This window comes from Olea europaea, unplaced genomic scaffold (genome assembly GCF_002742605.1).
Source record: "Olea europaea var. sylvestris unplaced genomic scaffold, O_europaea_v1 scaffold3048, whole genome shotgun sequence".
Lineage (NCBI taxonomy): Eukaryota > Viridiplantae > Streptophyta > Magnoliopsida > Lamiales > Oleaceae > Olea > Olea europaea.
In genome coordinates, this window is record NW_019249176.1 from 25,071 (window position 1) to 48,544 (window position 23,474).

The 23,474-nt window shown below is 33.6% G+C and overlaps 4 protein-coding genes across 6 annotated transcripts; 2 read left to right on the forward strand and 2 right to left on the reverse strand.

Moving 5' to 3' along the window:
* The first annotated feature begins 264 nt into the window (after window positions 1-264).
* On the forward strand, window positions 265-5,837 carry LOC111384923 (probable small nuclear ribonucleoprotein F). Of its 2 annotated transcripts, XM_023009271.1 has the most exons (6): window positions 265-417; window positions 1,552-1,633; window positions 2,027-2,114; window positions 2,251-2,288; window positions 3,725-3,789; window positions 5,487-5,837. In XM_023009271.1, exons 2-6 carry the CDS (start codon window positions 1,574-1,576, stop codon window positions 5,554-5,556), a joined length of 321 nt encoding a protein of 106 aa, XP_022865039.1. In that variant the 5' UTR covers window positions 265-417; window positions 1,552-1,573; the 3' UTR covers window positions 5,557-5,837. The 2 variants fall into 2 exon arrangements, with proteins under 2 accessions (XP_022865039.1, XP_022865040.1); XM_023009272.1 differs by lacking the exon at window positions 1,552-1,633 and having other exon boundaries at window positions 268-417; window positions 5,487-5,800.
* A 1,260-nt stretch (window positions 5,838-7,097) lies between these two features.
* Window positions 7,098-13,097, forward strand: LOC111384921 (malate dehydrogenase [NADP], chloroplastic). Of its 2 annotated transcripts, none has more exons than XM_023009268.1 (14): window positions 7,098-7,345; window positions 7,454-7,547; window positions 8,990-9,076; window positions 9,641-9,725; window positions 10,067-10,248; window positions 10,363-10,433; window positions 10,520-10,610; window positions 10,706-10,780; window positions 11,075-11,176; window positions 11,262-11,384; window positions 11,651-11,719; window positions 11,813-11,881; window positions 12,636-12,689; window positions 12,768-13,097. In XM_023009268.1, the coding sequence occupies exons 1-14, from the start codon at window positions 7,194-7,196 to the stop codon at window positions 12,819-12,821; spliced, it is 1,308 nt and encodes a 435-aa protein (XP_022865036.1). In that variant the 5' UTR covers window positions 7,098-7,193; the 3' UTR covers window positions 12,822-13,097. The 2 variants fall into 2 exon arrangements, with proteins under 2 accessions (XP_022865036.1, XP_022865037.1); XM_023009269.1 differs by lacking the exon at window positions 7,098-7,345 and adding an exon at window positions 8,124-8,198.
* A 247-nt stretch (window positions 13,098-13,344) lies between these two features.
* LOC111384919 (NAC domain-containing protein 53-like) lies at window positions 13,345-18,118 on the reverse strand. Its single transcript, XM_023009265.1, has 6 exons — window positions 17,805-18,118; window positions 16,540-16,817; window positions 15,805-15,993; window positions 14,367-14,870; window positions 14,172-14,286; window positions 13,345-14,040 (listed from the first exon to the last, which is right to left on the reverse strand). Exons 1-6 carry the CDS (start codon window positions 17,992-17,994, stop codon window positions 13,637-13,639), a joined length of 1,680 nt encoding a protein of 559 aa, XP_022865033.1. The 5' UTR covers window positions 17,995-18,118; the 3' UTR covers window positions 13,345-13,636.
* Window positions 18,119-19,227: 1,109 nt separating this feature from the next.
* Window positions 19,228-23,197, reverse strand: LOC111384925 (amino acid transporter AVT1C-like). Its single transcript, XM_023009273.1, has 9 exons — window positions 23,180-23,197; window positions 22,919-23,099; window positions 21,708-21,927; window positions 20,562-20,697; window positions 20,453-20,472; window positions 20,177-20,322; window positions 20,031-20,074; window positions 19,862-19,924; window positions 19,228-19,456 (listed from the first exon to the last, which is right to left on the reverse strand). The coding sequence occupies exons 3-9, from the start codon at window positions 21,746-21,748 to the stop codon at window positions 19,361-19,363; spliced, it is 546 nt and encodes a 181-aa protein (XP_022865041.1). The 5' UTR covers window positions 21,749-21,927; window positions 22,919-23,099; window positions 23,180-23,197; the 3' UTR covers window positions 19,228-19,360.
* Window positions 23,198-23,474: the final 277 nt, after the last annotated feature.

Consider the following 23,474-nt stretch of genomic DNA (forward strand, 5'->3'; position numbering starts at 1 on the left):
ATCTTTTGTTTAATAAATTATATCTAACCTCTGAATAATTTGCTATTTTTAGAAAAATTTTTAAAGCAAATAATTATTTTATATACTTATTTTGTTTGAAAAAAATCAATTTTAACTAATAACTATGGTCTCAACAGGTAGCTTAATTTTTATTTTTAAATTTAAATGGGTTGGCTCCCTGAAATGGGACTTGACTCGAGCATTGGCTTGGTGCTTTCGAGCTTTGAGTCGGATTGACTCAAACTTTTATTGAATTGAGTCACGAACGATGTGAGCCTACGAGCATTTGACATCTCTCCTCTCCAATAATAAAGCCCCAATTTTCTCCCTCCAAAACCCTACCCCAACTCGAAACTACAAACGCAAAAAGAAACCTCTTATCTCGTCTCCTCTCCATCAGAATCCAATCCAATGGCTGTAAGTATTCGTTAGTCCTCCGCATTTACTTAGTTTCGATTCTTTTCATGAGTATTGGCTTGATGTTCGATCTGTAGCTACTGATGTTTAACTATGTTTAAATAATGAGTTCCAAAAAAATATAAAAACAAAAAAGAACGATGTTTAAATTTGTTTCTTAGTACCATTTTTGTATTTATTCTTGTATTTTAGTGAATGGAGACATTTTCTGGATTCTGCTTATTTTAGTAATATATGATAAATTACTACCTTTTGCAGTTTGGAATTATTTGGTCGTTTTGCAATCCGGCAAATGGAATTGGTGATAGGCTATTTTTTTTTTTCCTTGGTACAAAATATAACCTTGACCCTAGGTAATATGGGCATTGCTATAGTTAGTGATACAAGTAAAGTTTTCGAATTCCGGTTTTGAATTGTAGTGTTAATCTGCAATACTAAAGGGTATGCGTGTGAGCATGTGTAATCAAGAACATGTAATTGGGCTTTGTGCGACTTGTCTTTATCTTTAATGATTTGCAAATTGGGTTCACCACGGTTAATCTAAAGCCTCGAAAGATCAAGCATATTTGGTAGCTCTAAGGTACAGTGTGAGTGATAATGGCTGAATGTGTTACTGCAAACTGGATTAAAAATAGAAATTGAGGATTCCTTTTTTCTTGTGTCTGAGTTAATGTTTATATAAGCATAAAACAGCATGGAATTTCTGCGTTCTATTTTTTTCCAACAGGATCTGAGGCCTTAGCTCAGTAGAATTTCGTAAAAGTCCATTACATCCTTCAAAAGGGTTGGAATGGGGACTTCTAGGACTTTGAGCCCCATTCTTCAAGCACGTAGTGGGATCAAATAATTTGTGATTCCATGTTTTCTATGAACACATTCGTCCTGCTACTTAAGAAAGCTGTATCAGACAATGGTTGAAACTTTGTTACTATAGCCATCTAAAAATTAAGATTACTTGTCTTATTATTGAGGTCAGCTTGACAGAAAGTCAGGTGTTTATTTTCTATATGGTAATAATGGTGGATTCCTGTCGGATAATATATGTTTTCTAATCTCATAATTTCTTGTGGTCTTGCTTTTTTTTGGGTGTTGGTGATGGGTCTCATACCGCTTCCTCTCATCCTGTATTTGTAGTAACAAACAAGATCAGCTATGGATGTGTTCTTCTCTAAATTTATTCTTGAGTCTCAATTCCTCACAAACAAAACTGGGTCAGGTCGGTACTTAGAGCTAGAGGTGGATCTGACTTTGGTGTACTATTATAATCCTTTAACTTATTCTTGCAAAGAAATGATATTGTAGCTGACAAGAAAAGGATATCTCTAGTGTATGCTGTTGCTTTTAAATAAAAAAATTCACAGGAGTATTGTTTTCTTGGCAATTCTTCATTTTGTAGATTAGAATCTGTCATTTCTAATAGTTAATCATTCCTAGGATGGAGATGGTATATTATCGCAGCTGAAAGTTGCTGCATGAAAATCAGAACATTTTTCTTAATTATTATTAATTAAAGATGTTTTTGCATGTCATTAAGATTAGTGCATTATGATGTGATTTTCTTAGTATAGTTTGTAGTGTTATGAAAATTCTTTATTCTTTATACTTGTAGACTGTTCCTGTTAATCCCAAACCTTTCTTGAACAATCTGACCGGGAAGCCTGTCATGGTAAAACTCAAGTGGGGAATGGAATACAAAGGTAGTGTTCCACACACCATTTTCAATTTTTTATGCAGTACTTGTGGCCACCTAATATCCATAATTATATTCCATTTGTCTACGTCATAATGAGATTACTTTTTTTTTTTTTTTTTTTTTTTGAATTTTACTTTCAGGTTTTCTTGTCTCTGTGGATTCATACATGAACTTGCAGGTATTTCTGTTTACTTTGAATTCATTTGCATTTAGATTTATGCTTATTAGGTCATGCCCTAGTCGTTGAACTCCCGATCCGGCTCTTCCTATCTTGTGATTTCACGATCCAAAAATGAAAAAATGATCCGATCCTACTGTCGGATCTTAAATTTGTCGGATGTTAGGGTCTCTTTGTTATATTGTAATGATCCTAGCGATTCTAACTATCCTAACGATCCTTTATTTGTTTTATCATTATGGACATTCTAGCTTCATTTTTAATAAATTAAGTAGGTTAGGCTATTATACACTTGGGTTGAATTTCATTTTGAATTAAGAACTTATCAAAACTATAAATTAAAAAAAAAAAAAAAAGGCGAAACAAAACTGTAAAAATTAGAATCCCCCATTGTGAAAAGTATTATCCTTCGTTTGTCATTTTATGTAAAAATTGACGACGACATTCGTTCATCACTTTAAGAGAGTTCATTTGCATTTTGCTTTTTAACCTTGGGTCATCGCTATGTGGTGCTTGCGAACTTGTGCAGGGCAGTTGGCTTTGAAGCGTTTATAATTTGAGAATATGCTGAAAGGGATAAATATTCATATATCTAAGCTTAAATTTATCTTTCGTTTACAGTGTTATTTCATTGTAACCTACTGGGAACTAGCCTCAAATTGGTTAAGTAATCTCCCCTGTTATTCGAGTTATAATGTCTCTGACATCAAGTGTGTATATAGTGGGTAATTACTCTCACATTAGGTGGCTAATTTGCAGCTATTGAGCCACCATGTTCAGCCCAATTTGGAATATGAACTTGTGTAAATTTATCATTTTGACTCATTTGCATGCTGTAAAATGTTTGCAATAAAACTCGTATAATATTAGCATTGATACTTTTCATTTTGATGCTGTAGTATATAAATTTGTAGCATGCTGCAAAATAGCTCCTTTTAAAGGTCTTTTAAGCGCACTCAAACATGCTCTTGAATATCTGTGTACAGTAATTTACCAATATTAAGTTTGGCAATTTTATGAAGCTATGGAGACCAGAGTGAGCATCAGAGCATAAAAAATAATAAGGCTTTGTTTGAGCCACATTATTTGAAAAATATACATTCTTCAACAGTGATTTGACATCATTTCAGCCATACATTCTTTAATAAAATAATATTACACGCAAATCCAAAACATTTTCTTATTTTTAACTACACATTTCCCATCAATATACTATTCAAAAATGCGTTTTCATTCCAATAATGTGGCTCAAACAAGGGCTAAAACAGGTAGTGATAATATATTTCAAATAACAAATAAATGAAAAGAAAAGATGTTTAACATGTATATAATAAAATGAGTTGGATTGTGACTACATCAAGGGAGGTTTTGTACTCCTTGTTCAGTACATATTAGTTACAGCCTATTTTGAGATTGATGTAAAATATTTTTGGCAGCTGGCAAATGCTGAAGAATATATTGATGGACAATTCAGTGGAAGTCTTGGAGAAATCTTAATCAGGTAGTCAGATAATTACCATTCATTTTTTACTATTACCAATATAATCATCTTGAATATCACGAGTTTAGTATTCCCGTATCAGAATTATCATAAATTAATGTGCCCTTGTAAATATTTAACATACTTGTCTGTGGTTTAAACATCCAAAGAAGATTGTTGGAGTGATACGCTTAAACCACAGTTCCATCTTTTCTTAAAAAAAAAAAATAATAAAAAAAAAATAAAAATAAAAATGAAGATTTGGACACGGTTGCTTTCAGAATTATTAAATTTCTTAAGCACTTAGATGAAGTTCTTTCTGTTACTCCCAGTGCAGTCAGATCATGCCATGCAATAACTTCTTTTGGCTTTTGTTTTATGTTCTATTCTGAAATGTTTTCTTGTGGTCGTTTGGGGGTGAGTGTTATTAAAGTACGTAGCCTGGTATAATTGATAAGATGCACTACTAGGAGTTAGAGAGAGATTATGGTGGTAGATCATTCTGAATGAGTTGGATTGTTTCAATGGGAGGTAAAAACCTTAGAATAAAAAAAGAAAGAAATGCTGTAGCCATGCATTCCTTTTTTTGAGAGTTTTCATGTTAGACGGTCTTGTTCCCGATGCTCCAAAAGGCAAAGATGTTAAATGAGACTTGTAATAATCTTGTCTTCTTTACAGGATCATGATTTACTTTAGCTTAGCATCATTTGGTGAAATGAAGAATAATCCGAGATATATGGCATTTTTTGTAGGGAGAATACTCAGCAGTACTAAGGAAGAAAAATAAGCTGGAATTATGTTCACAAAAATTCTTGGTCTCCTTGCACATTTTTTATCTCGTTGAACATCGAGCAACTATGCCATATTTGATACGAGCAAGTATTAGTTGGGTAGAACTGGAGGTGTTAATTGGAAGGAGTTTGTTACCAGTGTTCGGTAGGAAGAGAAAATGGAAGGTTAAGGATGTAGATGGAAACCTTGCTTGCCACTCATTTGAATCTGCTGCATATATATTAAATACCTAGTGCTGTCTAGAAATTAGGTCCCATAGGCACAGACGTGCATTTATGTGACTTTTCATAAAATTGATTGCACAATTTTGCATTTTCTTGCTTGCTAGTTCCTATCAATTTTCATCCAATTAGAAAGAGGGTAAATCAACATTATATATTTTGAAGACGGGGTATCCTGTATAGCGTATTCTTAAAAAATGATGTGGCATTTACAGATAATTGAACTGTGCCTTCGGCATTCAACACTCTTTGATTTTATTTTCTGTATATGTAAAGTATTAATTTCAGTATCATTAAAATACAGCATTTCAAATCAAACAGGGATATTGACTAAGAGCATGCTTGTATTAAGCTTTAAAAAATGTAAAAGTCACTTTTAATTAATCTTTTGTTTCCAAACATCCCCTGGCATGTCTGCTATGCCTTAATAAAAGTAACTTCGTGGGTGACTTTTTTCTTTCCGTTTATATTTGGATAACTTATTTTAACTCTGTTTTTTTTCTTAATTTGGAATTAAATTTCAACTTACTGTCAACATAAATAACATATTTTCAAATTCGGCCGATAAAAAAAGGTTGAATAGTTACTTGTAAGTAAACTTTGTGGGCTTTGGCTGAACATGCTCTTAAAAATTGGATCCTTGACTACCTTAGTTAAAGAGTTTCACATGAGGAGTAACTCATATTCTGTGCGTTTCTTCTGCAGGTGTAACAATGTTCTCTATCTTCGTGGAGTTCCGGAGGATGAAGAAATTGAAGAAGCAGATCGAGACTAGATTCTTCGACTTGTACTATTTTCTTGTTCGGAAAGCAGAATTTTATCTCTTCTTTGTCATGCGCTTATATTGAATACCAAAATTAAATGATCTTTTATGTCATTGCTAAGATTGCCATTAGTTAACTCGGTATGGCTCGACTAGATATTATTATGCATAGATCATAATGGATTACAAGGATTAAGGACTAATGGCTGGATATCTAATGGTGAAATTGTTAAATTGTCGTGTAAGCCCTTTGATTTTCGATTGCATTATTTTTTACTAAACAGTTATCTTAATATTATTAACTTTAGTAAGTTCGTTACTTCCAGTATCAATGTGCAATAATCCACAAAAACCTGTACAAAGTGAAAATGTAAATTCTGGCATCAGTTCAACTTGGAATCCAGTATTTATTGATGTAATACTTGAATTTTTATTATTGTTTATTAATTGGACATATTTTAGGCCTAGAATACGATTTTATGAATGTGATTAATGTTAATTAGGGTCATTAGTTGCAAGAATATCTTTTGGCTAGTTTACTAATTTTTGAGGAGTTGAGGGACAAAATTGCAATTTAAGATAACTTGCATATTGGTGTTTTTCAGGAACAAGATATCATCTTTAGGTGATCATAAGCTAATAAGCTGGATTTTGATGTTTGGAAAGCATTATCGCAATTTCTGGAAAGTTTGGAGCCAATTCGTAATTTTGCTATTCCTGAGGGACTAAAGTGCCAAATTCAGATTTGTTTTATTTAAAAAAAGGAAAAAGAAAAAATGAAACATTGGAAGTGCAAGTTTTTCAGCAGCCTTTGTTTAGTATTGATATTTTATCTTCAATTTTTTGGGCGATTAGAGATGAGGTTATAAACTTATAATTAATCAAAACCCTAACAAATTGAAATTATTTTGCAACCAAATTTCAACCCATTCTTGATTTTGGCGGGACCGTTTCCTGTCCGAGTGGGAGGGGCTGATTTCGGCCCCTCTGCCCATTCTAGCAGGCATAAAGACCCTGTTTGGGTTTGGCTCTTTACTTTTAAAATTTGTTATCAACCACACATAATTTTCATTAATTTTTCAATTACATATTTCATCAACTTTTTTTCAAAATTTACTAAAAATTGAATTTTTATCTAAACCAAATAGAGGTTCAATAAACTCTTAAAGGGTGTCCTCAATTGAAATTGAGATAAATTTTAAAAATCTTTTTAAATTTAAGTGTTTTCAGTTGAGTTTTTAATGAAATTCACTAAAATTTAGGAATTCCCAATTGAGATTTTAATAAAATTCAATGAAATTATCTTCAATAACTACTAAATTTATAAAGATTTTCTTAATAAAAGAATTATTAAAAGATTTGGATTGATTTTAAGCTTAAAAATATATATGATCAAGTTTAGATTCTTATAAAATTTATGGAAATTTATTTAAATTTAGGAAAGTCAGAAATTGGATAATTAGATACATAGATATTGCATTGACAAGTGTCATATGCATGGCCTTATAAACTACGTTCGGGCGTCGTGCCTCACTTTTTACTTCCTCCCATTCAACAAGCATTCACTTCCTTTTTCAACTCAAATCAAAATTTTCACTTTCTATCAACTTGCAAGTTGCAACTCTTTGTTTCGTTGCCGCCACAGTTTAATGGCGTTGGCAGATTTACACACCAAAATTGACCTTCAAAATTCTTCACAACTCTCCTCTTTGTCAACCCGGCTTTCTTATAACCGCCGTATCAGTCTTAGGCCGCTCCCTCAGCCCCATAATTCAAGAATATGCTGCTCTGTAACCTCAAAGTAAACTACGTTTTTTTTTTCCCCCCCTTCACTTTTTGGATTCTTTTGGATATAAACGTATAATAAGTGTTCGACTGCTAGTATGGTTATGCGGTGGATTTTTTTCAGGGAAGTTCAAGCACCAGTGACTGTAAACACTGAGGAACCCAAGAAGAAACCTGATTGCTATGGAATCTTTTGTCTTACTTATGATCTCATGGCTGTAAGTTTTCCAATATCATATGGGCTTATTTTACTTATTTTGTGAACGTGTTCATTCTGTTTGAACTTTTGACTTATAGTAAGCCTTGGCTAATTGACGGAAAATGGGTAAGAGAAGCTTTGATAAAACTATGAAATAGTTTTTGATGTGTCTTATTAGTCGTACAGTAGTGCTTGTGGTCTACTTGTTTTTGTAGACATAAGTGCTGTTTCCTGAGGTGTAGGTAGTTCATGAAATTTAGAGCACTTCTTGGCTTTGATCTGTAGTAAACCTGGTTGAATTGTGGTGTAGTAGTGTAAGATACAAGAACAGAGAGAGATTTTTGTGCAGCTGGAGGGGAACGCGGAGGGCGGAGAGATATTCACTTTGTTGAAGTCATTAGAACTGATTATTTAGGCTTTATTTAGTTGAAATAACTGGATTTATACTTTTGGTATTAAGATAGGGTCAAACTTTATTTCTTCCTTGTTTTGAGGAAACAAATTAAGGAAAAGAACGCTACCTAAATTGTAACTGCCATGTGTTGCATTAATCTATGCTGAAGCTCCTGTCGTCTCTTGCAAATGCTGTTTCTAGATGAATGATTAGGGGCAAGTCCAGGAAAGTTAATCGAGGTCCTGGAGTAGACAACAGAGCATATGAAGAAATCAGGTAGCAGAGACTATAATCTTGCTGTACAGTATTCTTGCAACTTGCATTTGCCAAACACTAAATTTAAACTCCTTTCTCAAAGTCATTTTCGAAAGAACGCTTTCGTAAAGTACCTTTTGTGACAAAACTCTACAACGAGAGGCCCAAAATCTTTTGAGAATTCATTTCATATTAATGATTATACCTGACCATTTGCAAATATTTTCTAGTCTTGGTTTTGTGGCAACTATTATAAATACACTCTCGAGAACTTTGGGGTAAGAGAAATTTTTTCTTTTTAATCAAAGTCTATGAAGTATTAGGCATTTGTTAAGTCAGATGAAACCTAAAGAGATCAAGTTATTCCATATAGGACTTTTTCAGCTCGTAATATAACTGTAGCTGCAAATTATTCTTGGATGCAAGTGACTTATGTTTAATATCCAAATCTTATTCTAACTTCGTGTTGAGAACTTTTATCCATACCATACACCAAAAATTTGTATTCATACTGTGTTTGCCATGATAACAGAACTGATAAGCAGGTAGAATATCTCTGAATTGGAATTATTGCTCTTTCACCGCATAGTCCACAGTATAGATCTTATTAGGATATTAACCCCAAAAAATCTGAAAATGACAGTTACATGTAGCATCTGTTCAATGTTGTGCTAAATGATTTGTTAGACTAACAGGAAGAAGGAATAAACTTGTGCCTATTAAATTTTGGAAGGGGGCAAGCATTCCTTTTAATTAATATGTTAATTCAATTTTTTTTTTTTTTTTTTTTTTGTGCTTTAACGTATACACAGGGAGAGGAGACAAAGTCTTGGAAGAAACTGATTAATATTGCTATCTCGGGTGCAGCCGGAATGATTTCCAATCATCTCCTTTTCAAGGTAGAAAATGTTTTTCTTTAAATCTTTGTTGAGTTGGATCATCCTAAACAATGGTAGCATCTATAATTGTTGCTTCTTCGAGGCAAACGATTAAGCATCATGTTTGGCTAAGCTAAAAAGTGAGTCAAAATTCGTTTTTGAACATTTTTGAATTTGTAACCTTTTTCTTACTTAAAAGTAAACAAAGTTACTTGTTTTGATTGTAAGGTTAAAGTTACTTTTAAATTAAGTAACTTAATAATTTCCAACTTTGATCAATAAAAAACAGTTATTTACTTATAAATTGAAATTACATAATTGACAAACATGCACTTAGATCCATGAAATCGTCGAATTCCTGTTCTCAACATATAGATGCTTTATATCCTGATTCCTGCAGTATCTGTCCTCTGCTGCTTATGATTAAAGTAATGGAATGATAATACATGAAGCCTTTTTGTTACTAAAGAAAAATTACCTTCTATCCATGAATAAATTAATCATTCTGATGATTAACACAGTAGTTGCAACATCATTATGGCACAAAACTCAGTATTTTTTACAAGAATTTGTTACATATGGCAGCTAGCTTCTGGTGAGGTGTTTGGGCCAGATCAACCTATTGCGTTAAAACTATTGGGGTCAGAGCGATCATTCGAAGCTCTCGAAGGTAATTTAAGTAGTTGCCCTCACTCTCCCTTCCAAAATCCAAAATGAGTGCGAATATAAATTATCAAGCAACAAATACAGGTAGTTTTTTACTATGTTGAAGTATGCCCATTTTCCTAGATAATTGTCTAGTAAATTGTTGAGAGAGAATTATATAATATAATCTTAAGTTGATACCAATTTCTCTAAACTTCATACAATCTTGTAAAATTTTCCACCTACAATGTTATACATGAATTCTGGAAGCTGACTGCATTTCTACGGAATATGAAATTTTAAGTTTTTTCAAGATTGCAATTACTGTATTTATTAGCTAATTAATATTTTACCAACATATTTCAGGTGTAGCAATGGAACTTGAGGATTCCTTGTTTCCTCTGTTGAGGGAAGTGAGTATCGGCATCGATGCTTATGAAGTGTTCCAAGATGCAGATTGGGCACTTCTGATTGGAGCAAAACCTCGTGGCCCTGGAATGGAACGGGCTGACTTATTAGACATAAACGGGCAAATCTTTGCGGAGCAGGTGTTTTCTTTTTCTTAAAAATCAACATAAGTTGGGCATTTTCATGTTTACGAATCCTAGTCATTTTAGTTTCTTAAAATGTAAACATATTAATATAGTTATATTTCGATACAGGGAAAAGCTCTCAATGCTGTTGCGTCCCGGAATGTCAAAGTTATAGTGGTGGGGAATCCATGCAATACAAAGTAATGCAATATTTCTCTTTTGCTTGATGCCAAGTTTTTTTTAACTTCCACTGATGCGTTACTAATTTATTTTCCTTCTTTTGAAGTGCATTGATCTGTCTGAAAAATGCTCCAGATATTCCTGCAAAAAATTTCCACGCTTTGACTAGATTAGATGAGAATAGAGCAAAATGTCAGGTCTGCCAACCATGTTAAGATAATTCATATTTTCATTTTCTTTTCGTCTCGATCAAGACAAGGATTGAACTTCTCATGTTTTATGGTTTGTGCAGCTGGCTCTAAAAGCAGGAGTTTTCTATGATAAAGTATCCAATGTTACAATTTGGGGGAACCACTCGACCACTCAGGTAATTCTTCAAAGTCCGTCGTACAACATCTTTTTGAAAACATAATTTAAATATCAAAGTAGGTAGAGGTCCTCAGAATAAGTCTCATCACTGCCCATTTATGAAAATTGATCATATGTTATGTTTTTTATGAAAAAAATGAATCTGACCTACACGTGAAGGGGCATGACAAAGACATAATTTAAATAAATAATTAATTTTTCCTTCTCTAACACCTTAAGCTTTAAGCTTTTTGGATGAAGTGTTCCAACACACCTAAAGTCTCATTAAACTATTCCCGGCTTATATTAACAGGTTCCGGACTTCTTAAATGCTAAAATCAACGGCATACCCGTCAAAGAGGTTATCAAAGATACTAAATGGTTAGAAGAAGAGTTCACGGAAATGGTTCAGAAGGTGAGATCTCAAACTAAAGTTTCTTGTTTCAGCGTTATATGTAAACTATAGTCGGTAGTTAATTATATTAAAATTTGACTTTCAGAGAGGTGGTGTTCTTATTAAGAAATGGGGACGATCTTCCGCTGCATCAACTGCTGTGTCAGTTGTGGATGCCATAAGGTCTCTTGTAACTCCTACGCCTGAGGGAGATTGGATTTCTTCTGGAGTAAGTTCATAACGACTTCAATGCAAAGTTCAATTTTATATATCATTATGAAAGTTCTCAAAAATGAGATCAATTAATATTGAAACTTTTTTTTTTTTTTAATTTTATTTTTAAACCAGTACGATTGCATTCGAACACCTTTTCATGTTGTTTAAAGAACAAAAATCATTGCAATTTTTTAGCATTTAGCGCTTGTGATTCTCCATGCACAATGGCTGTTGATGTTTTTCAATATCTTTTATTCTTAATTTCAAATAAAATTTTAGGTATACACTGCCGGAAATCCTTATGGGATAGCAGAGGATATTGTTTTCAGTATGCCATGCAGGTCAAAAGTAAGCGTCTCCAAAGAATCCCTTTCTTGTAACATTCCTCTGCTCAAGCTTTCATCTAAGATCTCATCTAACTTTTTGTTACTACATTCTTAGGGAGATGGTGATTATGAACTTGTTAAGGACGTAATTATTGACGACTACCTTCGCAGCCGAATTAAAATGGTATGTCTTATCATTTGATATTGGCTATTATATACCAGCTATTTAATCTTTATTCCTGATTATGGTCTGATATGGTATCAAGAGGCTGGGATTTCATATGCTAAAATATACAACTACATACTATATCTTATTATTGCTAGATCCGCTGAAATATTGAATGCAACTAGATCGTTTATAAATTTGACCGACTATATTAATTATGTCACATATTTTTACTGAGATCACATCACTCTTATGAACATGAACTTCTTTAGATGTACACAAGACATGTCAAGCCAACTAAGTCGTCCTTCCTTTTCATATGTTTCATAATTTCTCTCTTTTTTATTTTCATATAAACACTTAACTTTTTGGCATTAAGTCCATGAAACTGTCACAAGAAATAAATTTTTTTTTTTTTTGAAGACCTTACTATACGTAAATCAAATTTTACATAATGCCATATGATACTCTATCATGGGACAGATTAAAACACAAGTCAACTTTTTCGTCCAATCATTTTGTTACACATCATTTTTTGGCACACTTGATGTCTTTTTCTAGACAAATAGCATAATCCTTCTTTTTAAGCTTAACCAAATATGTTGCAGGAGCCTAAGTTTTCGTTTAGAGAAGGATAGATGAAAAGACATTGCCTAGAAATATCAAAATGAATCAAAACATGGATCTTATACAATACTTTTAAACAGCCCCGCGCCAAGTGCTTTTAAGGTTAATTTGAACTTTGATATACCTAAAATGTATTATTTTGCAGACAGAAGCCGAACTGCTGGCTGAGAAGAGATGTGTAGCCCATCTTACAGGCGAGGTAAGAATTAAATTTCCCAGTAGCCGCATTCTGCAGTTGACATTGTAGAAGCCATATTAATGGCTCTCTTATTCATAGGGTATTGCTGTATGTGATCTTCCTGGCGATACAATGCTCCCGGGAGAAATGTGAAGCCACTAAACAAGGCGTTTTCAAGAATCCGGCAAGTACAACAGAGCTCCTGGCTTCACTCGACGGAATGGAATTAAAATCTTTTGATCATATAGAAGAGTTAGTAGTAGACCAATAATTTATCAAAACTTTTCTAGTTCGTCCCAACATTCCAATACAGCTTCACTTCACAAGTTTCATGCTATTGTAAATAAAGTCCAAATCGCTATTTTTGAAAGCAATTATAAACAGAAAAATGAACAAAGCATACGCACAATTTGAAGTGGTTCATGGTGACGGGCATTCCCTAAAAATACCAGAGTTCTCAGACTTTTTACACTGACGAATCAATCCACATTGGACTCGCATTGAGATCGAGTTTATCTACTACAAGAACAAATGAATAAAAATATCTGCTTACAAATTTAGCAGCCAACGAGGAGAATTTAACATTACCACTATCATCACCATCTACCCAAGATATATTATAATCACAATCAAAGTGAATGAAATTAAACGACATGAAAAATAATAAATAAATAAAGAGTCAAAGATATAATCAATTATTAAAGTAGAAATACAAATTATGAAAATCGGTATGCTTCCGGAGTAGAAGCTTAGACTGACATTGGAGAACAGAATAGTGTCAACCTACAGAAGGAAAGTATTCAACACACTAAAACAAGACTCAAAACTTAAATATAAGATACAGAATAAACAATCATGCATTTATGTAGCTTGGTATCAATTTGAGAATATCTAAAAAGTCTACCTACAACTCTTCAACCACGCTATGGTTTTTGGATCTTTGACATATATTTTCTACTTGTGACACTTTACCTCGCACATATATAGGTCCCAATTTTGAAGCTCATGGAGAGAATTAGGACCCATAGGAAAATATAGTACCAGCCCCTAGAAATTGCTGAAACAGTCTTTTCAGGAAGTATAACACTTGATTCCAAGCTCGTAGAACCATGAGAACCTTGTGACAGACCAAAAGAAAGAACAATGTTTAAGTTCCCGAGCTTGCCAAATGAATTGTCTGCCCCATTTCCACCCATGGTTAAATTTCGTAATTGAACCATGCCAGCAGTAATATGTGCCGAACTGGAAGACTGAGCTACAGAATTGAAACGAAGAGCAGCATCTTTTGGATAAATCTCTGAAGCAAATGCGGGAGGCGCAGAGATGCTGCCCAATATGTTATTAGCCTGCTTCATGAGTGGATGCTGAAAATCTGCACAATTATAAAGCATAGCCAAATTGAATCAAAGAGAGAGTAATTTATAAAATTATCGACTAGGATGGCAGGAGAGTCAAACTCTGTGCAAGACTGCTACTTCTAATTAGAATGATGATCTTCCTTACCTGATTCAAATTTCGCAGATTCGTTCTTAGGGGATGGTTCAGCATCAGAGTCATTGTTATTGTCAAATGTTTGTCTGCTAGATGTAGTATCTTGCTGAGTTGGTTCATTTATAGTCTGGCACATATGGGCAAATTAAACTCTGTACCAATATAGCAAAGCAAACATTGAAAACATAATTCAAGGTGTAGAATCACCTTCTGAACAAGGAATGCTTCATCAGAAACAAGGTCCTCATTTCCCATCATCTTTGAAGGATTGTATGCGAAATACTGTGAGTTGCCATCTTCAGCATCAAAGAATGTAAGGTACTCCTCGAGCATGTCAAAAGTAGAGGTATCATCTCCAACAGAATTAAAGAGATCATTAGTTTCAATAAATCCTCCATCATCAGACTGAATGTTATCAAAAGCATCCAACCAGGTTTCATCCAGCAAGTAATCCACCTCAGAATTCCCAGTCTTGCTTGATTCTCCAATGTATTCATGCTTGAGTAGTTTTCCATCAACATCATATGAATCGGGTATGTCACATAACTTCTTATCATCGGACTGCTCTGGCTCACACTGATATTTGGGGACACCCAACAAGAGCTTTTGGGAGTCAACTGTGGTGGATTCCTTTCCATTGCTGCCATCTTCCACAGAGTAGAAATTCAATGGAAAAGTAGTAACATCTGATGTAACGTCTGTTCCAAGAATCTGGCAAAAGAAGCATTCTATCATATAAAGATCATAAAGCTTATTGTAGACTCAGAGGCTTCTCTGGCTTGAGATTGGTCATATACAGCCTAAATGATAAATTTAATTAGGTTCCAAAAACATTCAGAACAAGACCAAGCGTCACTACAAACTAATGCTTTTGGATGACTAAAAGATAATGACCTAAACCGGAGTTACAAACTCAATAATAAATCTATTCTAGCTCAATGACTTTCTTTATCGGGGGAACTAATTGGTAAGAGAAAATAAAGGTGCAGTTTTTGGTCTCCACTCTTCCTCTCTGTTCCTTTTTTTTTTCCCCCCCCTTAGTTATAGCTGTAGTTGGATGGTGACAATATAAATTTACATAACCAAGTGATACAAATTTCAACCTGCATATATTTCAACCAACAATGGGGACGGAATTTATGTGAGGAGAAGAAACAAAACCACGAGTGCATAACTGAAGAATGCACAACAAAACACTTCCACCATTGGCTAATATGCATCCAACAGCTGCAGTACAAAAATACTGTGTTTCATGAACAAAAGCTCGTGCAAGAATCTTAAACTCGTCAGCTATTCTTCTCAATTCAATTGTCTGTTATATCTCCACTGTCTTTCAGATCCAAACTAGATAAAAATATCAGTGTACAAATTTTGCAGATCCCCCATTTCAAGGAAATGCACATGGAGCTCCTTTATCATATTTCAATTGGATAATTGACTTTCTCAACTTCTTACCATCAGAAAAAATAGCATAAAACTCCAGATTTATGGCTTTACCATTTAAGGCAAATGAATTCGAGGATCACTTGGCATATTTTACTTGGATGCTTCCTTGTCTTAATTCATTCACTGTAATTTTTAAATGCTCTAAAATTCCATCATTTGCATGTAGACAAACAATCCACAATGTTAAACGAGTACAAACCTGCTCAAGGTCATGGCCATCCAAATAGGCATCACCGCCAAAATCCACTTCCTCTGCAGCCTCTTCCTTGGTAGCCATTTCCACCTCGTCGTCCTCCCACTCCTCCTCCACAAATGGTGCCCCATACTTTTCGCCATTCTTCGGCCCAGAACCACTCTTTTGGAATACTCGGCACAGTACAAATGCATCCTTCTCCACCAAAATAAACAGAGATTATAAAATTAAATAAAGAGATCAGTCAAGAATTTCAAACAAGAAATGAAACTAGAACAATTAAGTTCTCTTTGAATGTACTATGATGAGAAATTAATGTTCGTTATTCTAGTAAAAATGATAACAATCCAATCACAATCACAACAAGAACAAGAACAATAACAATAAAAGTGGCAATTTCATCTCAAGTTCAATGCTTCTCAATTCAAACAGACCAAATTCTGCCTTCTTTTTGTTTTTTCGTTAATATGCTAGTAGCATAATAATAACGACTATAAGATTGTGATATCTTCCCAGGTTTAATATTTCTCGATCTCACTTACTCCGACATCCAAATCCTCAGAAAATCACTCATCACATACATTTCCTCTAATATTTTCCTTCAGACAAAAACTGTCAACAGTTTTCTTCAGGTTTCTTGAACATTCAATAATGCATACTACTTCTGTCAACAGAAAATACATCTTTAAGTCAAAGCACGAGAATAATTAAGAATTGAGATACATAATCACGTGCCCTCACCTGAATAATTCCAGCTCTCTCTAACTCCAGATCAACGAGCCTGTACTCATGCATAACCCAGTTAGTCCTCATACCCTTTGGAGCACGGCCGCTATGATAAACAAGAGTTTTCTTCATCCCAATGATGACTGATTTATGGTAGACTGCCCTGTCCTTCCCTGTCGTCTTCCAATATCCTTTTTCAGTTGCCCGGTTGGTCTTTGATCCATTCCCATACTTCTTGTCCAGAATGCTGAAAAAATACCACTCTGAATCTCTAGTCTTTAGCCTTGACATACCTAAAACCCACCATATTTATGATAAAATTAAATAAAAATTTTCAAACATCAGAAGATAAGATATGCAAATGTTATGTTAGTGGTGTAGAAGGCATCGATGGAGGTAGAATAGATGCTACGTATTTGCATGGAGAGTTGGGTGATCTTGATACAAACATGTAGTTAAATAAAAGAAAATCAGTTGACACGATACTTGAAAATTCACTAGGCCTCCATGTGGATCAAAATTTTAAACTAAGGCCCCGTTTGATACACATTAATATAAAAATGAGAATGAAAAATATAGTCGTTACGAGCCCACACAAGAGATAAAAAGTCAAATATGGTGGTTTGATATAATGGATAATGGTAATATTTTTCATTTTAATGGGCAAATAATGAGAAACAAATGGGGGCTAGATTTTCTCGTTGGTAGGGGAGAAAAGGTGAGGGAAATTACATTCCTTTAAATTTCAAGAGAGATACTACTATCCATCATTAAGTTGACACAAAACTTAAAAATTTCATGATGATTTGCTCCATTTGGCAAATTGATAGATCATTTACAAATTGATCAAACGTCATATTCAACCCCATATTCCAAAATGATCCGCAAGTACTATCCAATTATCCATGGCTAATTCCTCTCTATGAATAAATTAAACCATTTATAAATTCTTTCCAATGGAGGCGAAACAAATGCCAGTTAGTAGTTAGTACATAAGTCAAACCTTGTTTCGAAATCACATATAGTTCACTACAGAATCCACCCTAAACATTAAAAAAATAAAAAATAAATAAAAAAACTAAAAAGTAAAAATATCAAGCTCGATAATAATATAAACCTACATTACCCACACGAAATTTTACAGTCAATTATTTCAAGAAAAGAACCTCGAAACAAATAGTTCCAAGTTCTAACTACGAAACTGAAACAATAAACAATTTCTAAAAAATAAAAAGAAAATTAAAATCACGAAAAGAAGATTCTAGAACGGCATGGCTTACTAGGGAGATCCCAAGGTTCGGCCTTGTAAATATCGATATCAGATATAGCATCGAAACGGAAAGACTTTCCGCAGACTTTTCGCCGTAAATAGTAACGCACCAGTTCCTCGTCCGTCGGATGGAATCGGAAACCCGGTGCCAGCAAAGTCGACGACGATCCAGAAGATGATTTATTGGGTGTAGAATCCATTTCACAAAAGAAAAATCAAAGAAATTAACCAGAATGATTTACGAAATTTTGGGAATTTTTTATCTCCCAGCTTCATGGACTTGGAAGAAGAGAGACGCCATTGGTTGTGAGTGTTTCAACGCTCGTGCAAAATCGATTACCATATATATTAGGAAATTTCTTGGCAATCACGGCGCGAAAATTAAAAATGGTTAAAATCGAGTTAATTGTTGCAATGTCACTTAACTTAGATCCATATCTTTGATTAGTCACTAAAATTTAAAATATCAAATTTTGATCACTGAACTTAAGTCCATATCTTTAATTGCTTACGGGTGTATGTCTTAGATTACCCTCTGAAATTTAAAATGTCGAGTTTTGACTACTAGATTTTGAAATATGTCGTACGTTACTCATTAGTATAACTGTTGAATTTTAAAAAATATCAAGTTTACAGTGAATAATGTAAAATATTTTTTAAAATTCAGTGAGTAATGTACAACGTTTTTCAAAGTTTAATGGCCAAAACCCAACATTTTAAACTTTGATAAGTAATCAAAGACATTGATCTAAGTTCAATTATCAAAACTTTACATTTTAAACTTTAGTGACCAATTAAAGACATGGACATAAGTTCAATAACCATTGGAACAATAAGCTCTTGAAATTGACACTTATTTATTCTTTGCTTACCTTTTAAGTTATGTTTTTATTTTTCATTGCGTTCCATTAATTATATCATTTTGTTTTTTATGTCGATTCTTATCTATCATATTTTTTAATACAAAAATAAAATATATAAAAGTACGATTAAATATTTATCCATCATTCTCACTCCACAACAACGACCATCAAAGCTCAGAAGTGTTAAGTAAAAGAAGATATGGAACAAAAAGTATAAAAACAAAATAAATGTTAGAATGGTCAAAAGTCAAAGACCTTTAGTGCAATTAAAATTTTATACAACTAATTAAACATAATGTAATCAAAATTTAGTCCATGTTTGAGTCTCATTTTCTAAAATCAATTTAGTAAAATGATTTTCTTAGAGAAATATTCGATTAAAAAGTAGCGAAATTTTTTATATATACATGTAAAATTATTTTATTGATAAGATGTGTAATTAAAAATGAGTTTGGGGGCCCGCCGGGTGGGGGGGGGAGAGGGGGGATTAAGAATGAGGTTCAAATATGGACACATGCAACTCTTTATTAAACAGGAGAAATTTTTTATTCTAAGTGCAACTCGAGCCTATAATATATAGAATTGACATAGAAGATTACACATATACAATATCAAACTACATTGTCTCAATCAAATATGCCTAAACAAAGTGACATTCTTTGGAATATAAACACTCTTTTGAAATAAAAATAAAGAAAAGATATTAGCTCAAATTCTCAATAATTCGAGAGAGGGCAGAGTATGTTCCAAAGACTGATGATATGATGCCTACTACGATGATCACTACACAAATTGAGCCCTGCAAATGAATTAGAAGAGAAGAATATCAATTTTGTCGTCAAATGGAAGATTACAGATGCATATATATTCATTAATTTAATTTATATTCGAGAAAAATAACAAATATAGTAAGAAAATTCACAAAGTGCTAAAAGATTGTAATTTGATATAAAACTCGGTTCCTAAATTGTCCATTAATCTGCAAAAGTCAAGCGAAGTAATTCAACGTGGATGCGCAAAACTAAGTCTTATTCTTAATAAATTTGAGCCGATTACACAAATCCTTTTAGAGCGGAAAACTTCTAATTCACCATAAATCTATTGCGACAAACTTGCTTGCTCGTAAGGGCGAAACCCTATTAGGCACTGATTCTGACTCACTATATCTAGTCTAGTTATATAGAAAAATGACACTGTGATTTACCTGAAACAGGCCTATTCTTCCCCTTAAGATGCTCAAGTAACAAGCGCATGGAAGAATCAAAGTCTGGAAAAGAAATTCAGTTAGTACAATGACATATTTGGTAAGATGGATTCGACAATATTTGGTAGTATTAAAGTAGATTTGTATAAACGGACGTTAAAGAACTTACGACTAGCATTGTGAGTAAAGAGCCAATCAATGCCATCACGAGACCTGTACAACAGAAAAGATATCAAATAATGGTAAACAGGATTGTCTATAAAAATCCAATTCTAGCACTTTCTTTGAAGGTACAGTCGGAACATGAAAACATACCAAAGAATGGGATGCTAAGACCGACAAGCAATGTAGATATCACCAATGCTGTTCGTATAAGGATTGCATAAATATAAGATTTAGCGTGGTTTGATGGTATCAATTCCTCGAGACTCATAGCCACCGGAGAGATGGTTAATGCATATGTGTCTCTCATTAAGGAAAGAGCCCGGTTCTGGTTCTTTTTCTTTTATCGTAGAAGCTTAAAGGATTAATCTCTTCTAATGAATTGAAACTGGTAGTATTCTAAAAACCTATTGAATCGAAAAAGGATATTTAGTAAACGGATTGACTACCTGCAAAGAACATTCAGAGACAATTATGTAAATGAAGTGTTCAAGTTACTGATTAATCAAAAAGGAATATCTTCAATTGAACAACATACTGTAGTCCAAACAGCAATTTTAGATGCGACTAAATCTTGAGGCATGTTGAGGGTAAACTGTGATTGTGTTGATTCTCCGAACATCATGTATCCTAGCACAGCAACTCCAGCATACATCAAAGTACAGATACCGAAACTGCAACATCGTTGATTCAGAAATTCAAAAATAGCAAATTAATTGCATTTGTGTATACGAAGTAACTTCTTGTTTTTCAGTCAAACCAGCACAAGGAGTATTTTATGAGTACTATAAATTAAATAAAATGCAAAAATTGGGGAACAAAGCCTAACCTTCAGCATATGTAAAGAAACAATGTGAATCATAACCATGGGGGGTACTGAACAAAAACATGCTAAAACTCATGCGACGTACTAGTTTCCATGCTACGTTTCGATAGAGTTGCTTGCAATTATTGGGTATTTATTTCTTTGTACTATCTCACCCTAAATTCCTAGGCTATAGAAAGAAGTCTGAGGTGAGATAATAGAACAGCAAGTGTGAGATCTTCATTATAAACCTTTTCATATTGATTTTAGTGAAAAATTTGCAGCAGCCAATGGACATAACCTCACATAAAAGGGTGAATTACTAAACCTCTGTTTTAGAGTGTTTCTATTTATTCCTGCTCATTATTACTCTCAAGTTTGTGTTCTGTAACAACTATGTTTAAGCATATTGCTAACAAAATGTAAGGAGCAAAGGGTGAATCGTTTAATGAACCTAGAATTATCCATCAAAACATGTAAAATCTTCACAAGCATTCATTTCAAAGAACTTGCATTTTCCGAAGAATAAGCTATATTTAAGTTGCTCAGAGTCTCTTCCGACAGGGAGTATCCGAGATTTAGAATAAGTATTAATACTCTGGTCTACTTGCACCTAGAAAACAGATCCAAGAGCATATTTAGTGAGCCCAAAAAAGTAAAAGTACTTAAAAGTAACTTTTAAGCTTAGCCCAGTATATGTCTAAACTTAAAAGTTGTTTTATGTAATTTTTTTCCCCAAACATGTTTGCAGTTTGCCAAAAAAAGAGGTAAAAGTAACTTTCAAATCTTTACCCTTTCCAAAAAATACCTGTACTTTTTTTAGGTTTAGCCAAACATGCTCTTTATTTGACCATAAAATTAATTCACGGTTTGCTATACCTTGTTAGGAGGACAGCAGGATATTGGCTAGGTTTTTCCATTGATGTATAGATATTGGGAAACACGGCATGTCCCGAGTAGCAATAACCATAGAGACCAATAGCAACGGGAAGAGTCGAAAGGGTCAGTGTTGTCCCTTTAGTCTGTAATCCAACTTGATCAACTAAGCCAACCCAAAACAAGCAAGCAACCACCAAGACTGATGCAACAACTCCACCGGCTGAAAATATTGCAATTTGCAAGCCCAAATGGAAATGCAGAAAGTGCATTAATGATCATGCAATTGTATTTATCCAAACACATGCAAAACTGATCCTCTAAATTATTTTGGAAAAATAATATTCGAAACATTTCCCTGAAACTGGACATATTATTGTGCTTTATTTAGATCCGGATCTCCAAAATTGACATACTGTTTCAAAATACATAAGGCATCTTCATTGAGTATTCTATGCTCTTTTTATTTAGTAACACGGTCTTCATCAACTTAGCGGATATTAATTTATGGAAAATTCTACATGTACAAATTTTTTGTTCACAGAATCTGGCTAGAACTCTCAATGTGCGCGACCCCCATGCGTGATATAAAATGCCAAAAAATCAACCACCCACCCCACCAATGTGTCTTTTCTGTAAAACATCTATGAGCAAAAATTCTGCAAGTGTAGTGCAATTCTTTCATTTATTTGCTCATTTGGTTTATGCATGGATAGAGTTGGAAAACAGACTATCAAAACTGTGATGCTCACATAAGTGGGATCAATTTATCCACCGAATAATGATATTCAAAATTGTTCGAATTTTACTATTTGTACACTGATTTTTGACACTTTGGTTGACACTTGCATCGTTGTCAAATGTCAATTGGATAGAAAAACTGTTTGAAATTTAAACTATTCAATAGGGTAATACCATGTGGTAAAATGTAAACTAAAGTGTACACTATAGTGTACATATATTAAGGTTCAAATTGTTCTGTCTTTCCAATTACCTCAACTATCAAATATATCGACGTGGAACTTCTTCTTTATAGGTATAACATAACGTTATGGGCTAATATAGGACCTAAAAACAAGTGCTGATATAATATGAACAGAAATTGACAAAATCCACAGAATTGACAAGCTTCATCATTGCTATATTTTTTGAGTCTTTATCTGTTCTGATGATTATAACTTGAAAATCTATGGTGAAATGGTTAATAAACTCACCAGAAATATAGCTAAGAATGCTCAGGTCTCGCAACCAAACAGTCGGAAGAACGGCAAGGGTGGTCAGCAATGCAAAAAGATGGTGAGAGTTTAATTCAAATGCTCCTAAGCTTAAATGTGCATTTGGAAATAAAGATGATAAGTTATCGCTCTCCAAAATAATATATTCAACACAACAAGCCTGCAAGAGGGAAAGCAAAGAGATCATTCAGCTCTACATAAGCAAAGAAAGTAAAACCATTGAGTTGTAAGATTACTTACATACAACTCCACGTATAAAACAATCTGCATTCACAAAACACAACAGAAGAAAGATCAATGTCAGCAATCAATTACTCTTGATTAACTTGCCTTAATTCAATAAACACTGAAAAACATGCCAAATACTTTTGTATATGTTTTGTATGTGTAGGCCTTAAATATGTAATGAATTTCGATTTTGTTACAACTATTTCTGACATATAGAAGATACATCCATAAATTTTCGTTACTTTATGTTGTAAGTGTGCAGTGCAATTGGAGATTGTGATATTTCATATATATTAATCTTAAATAC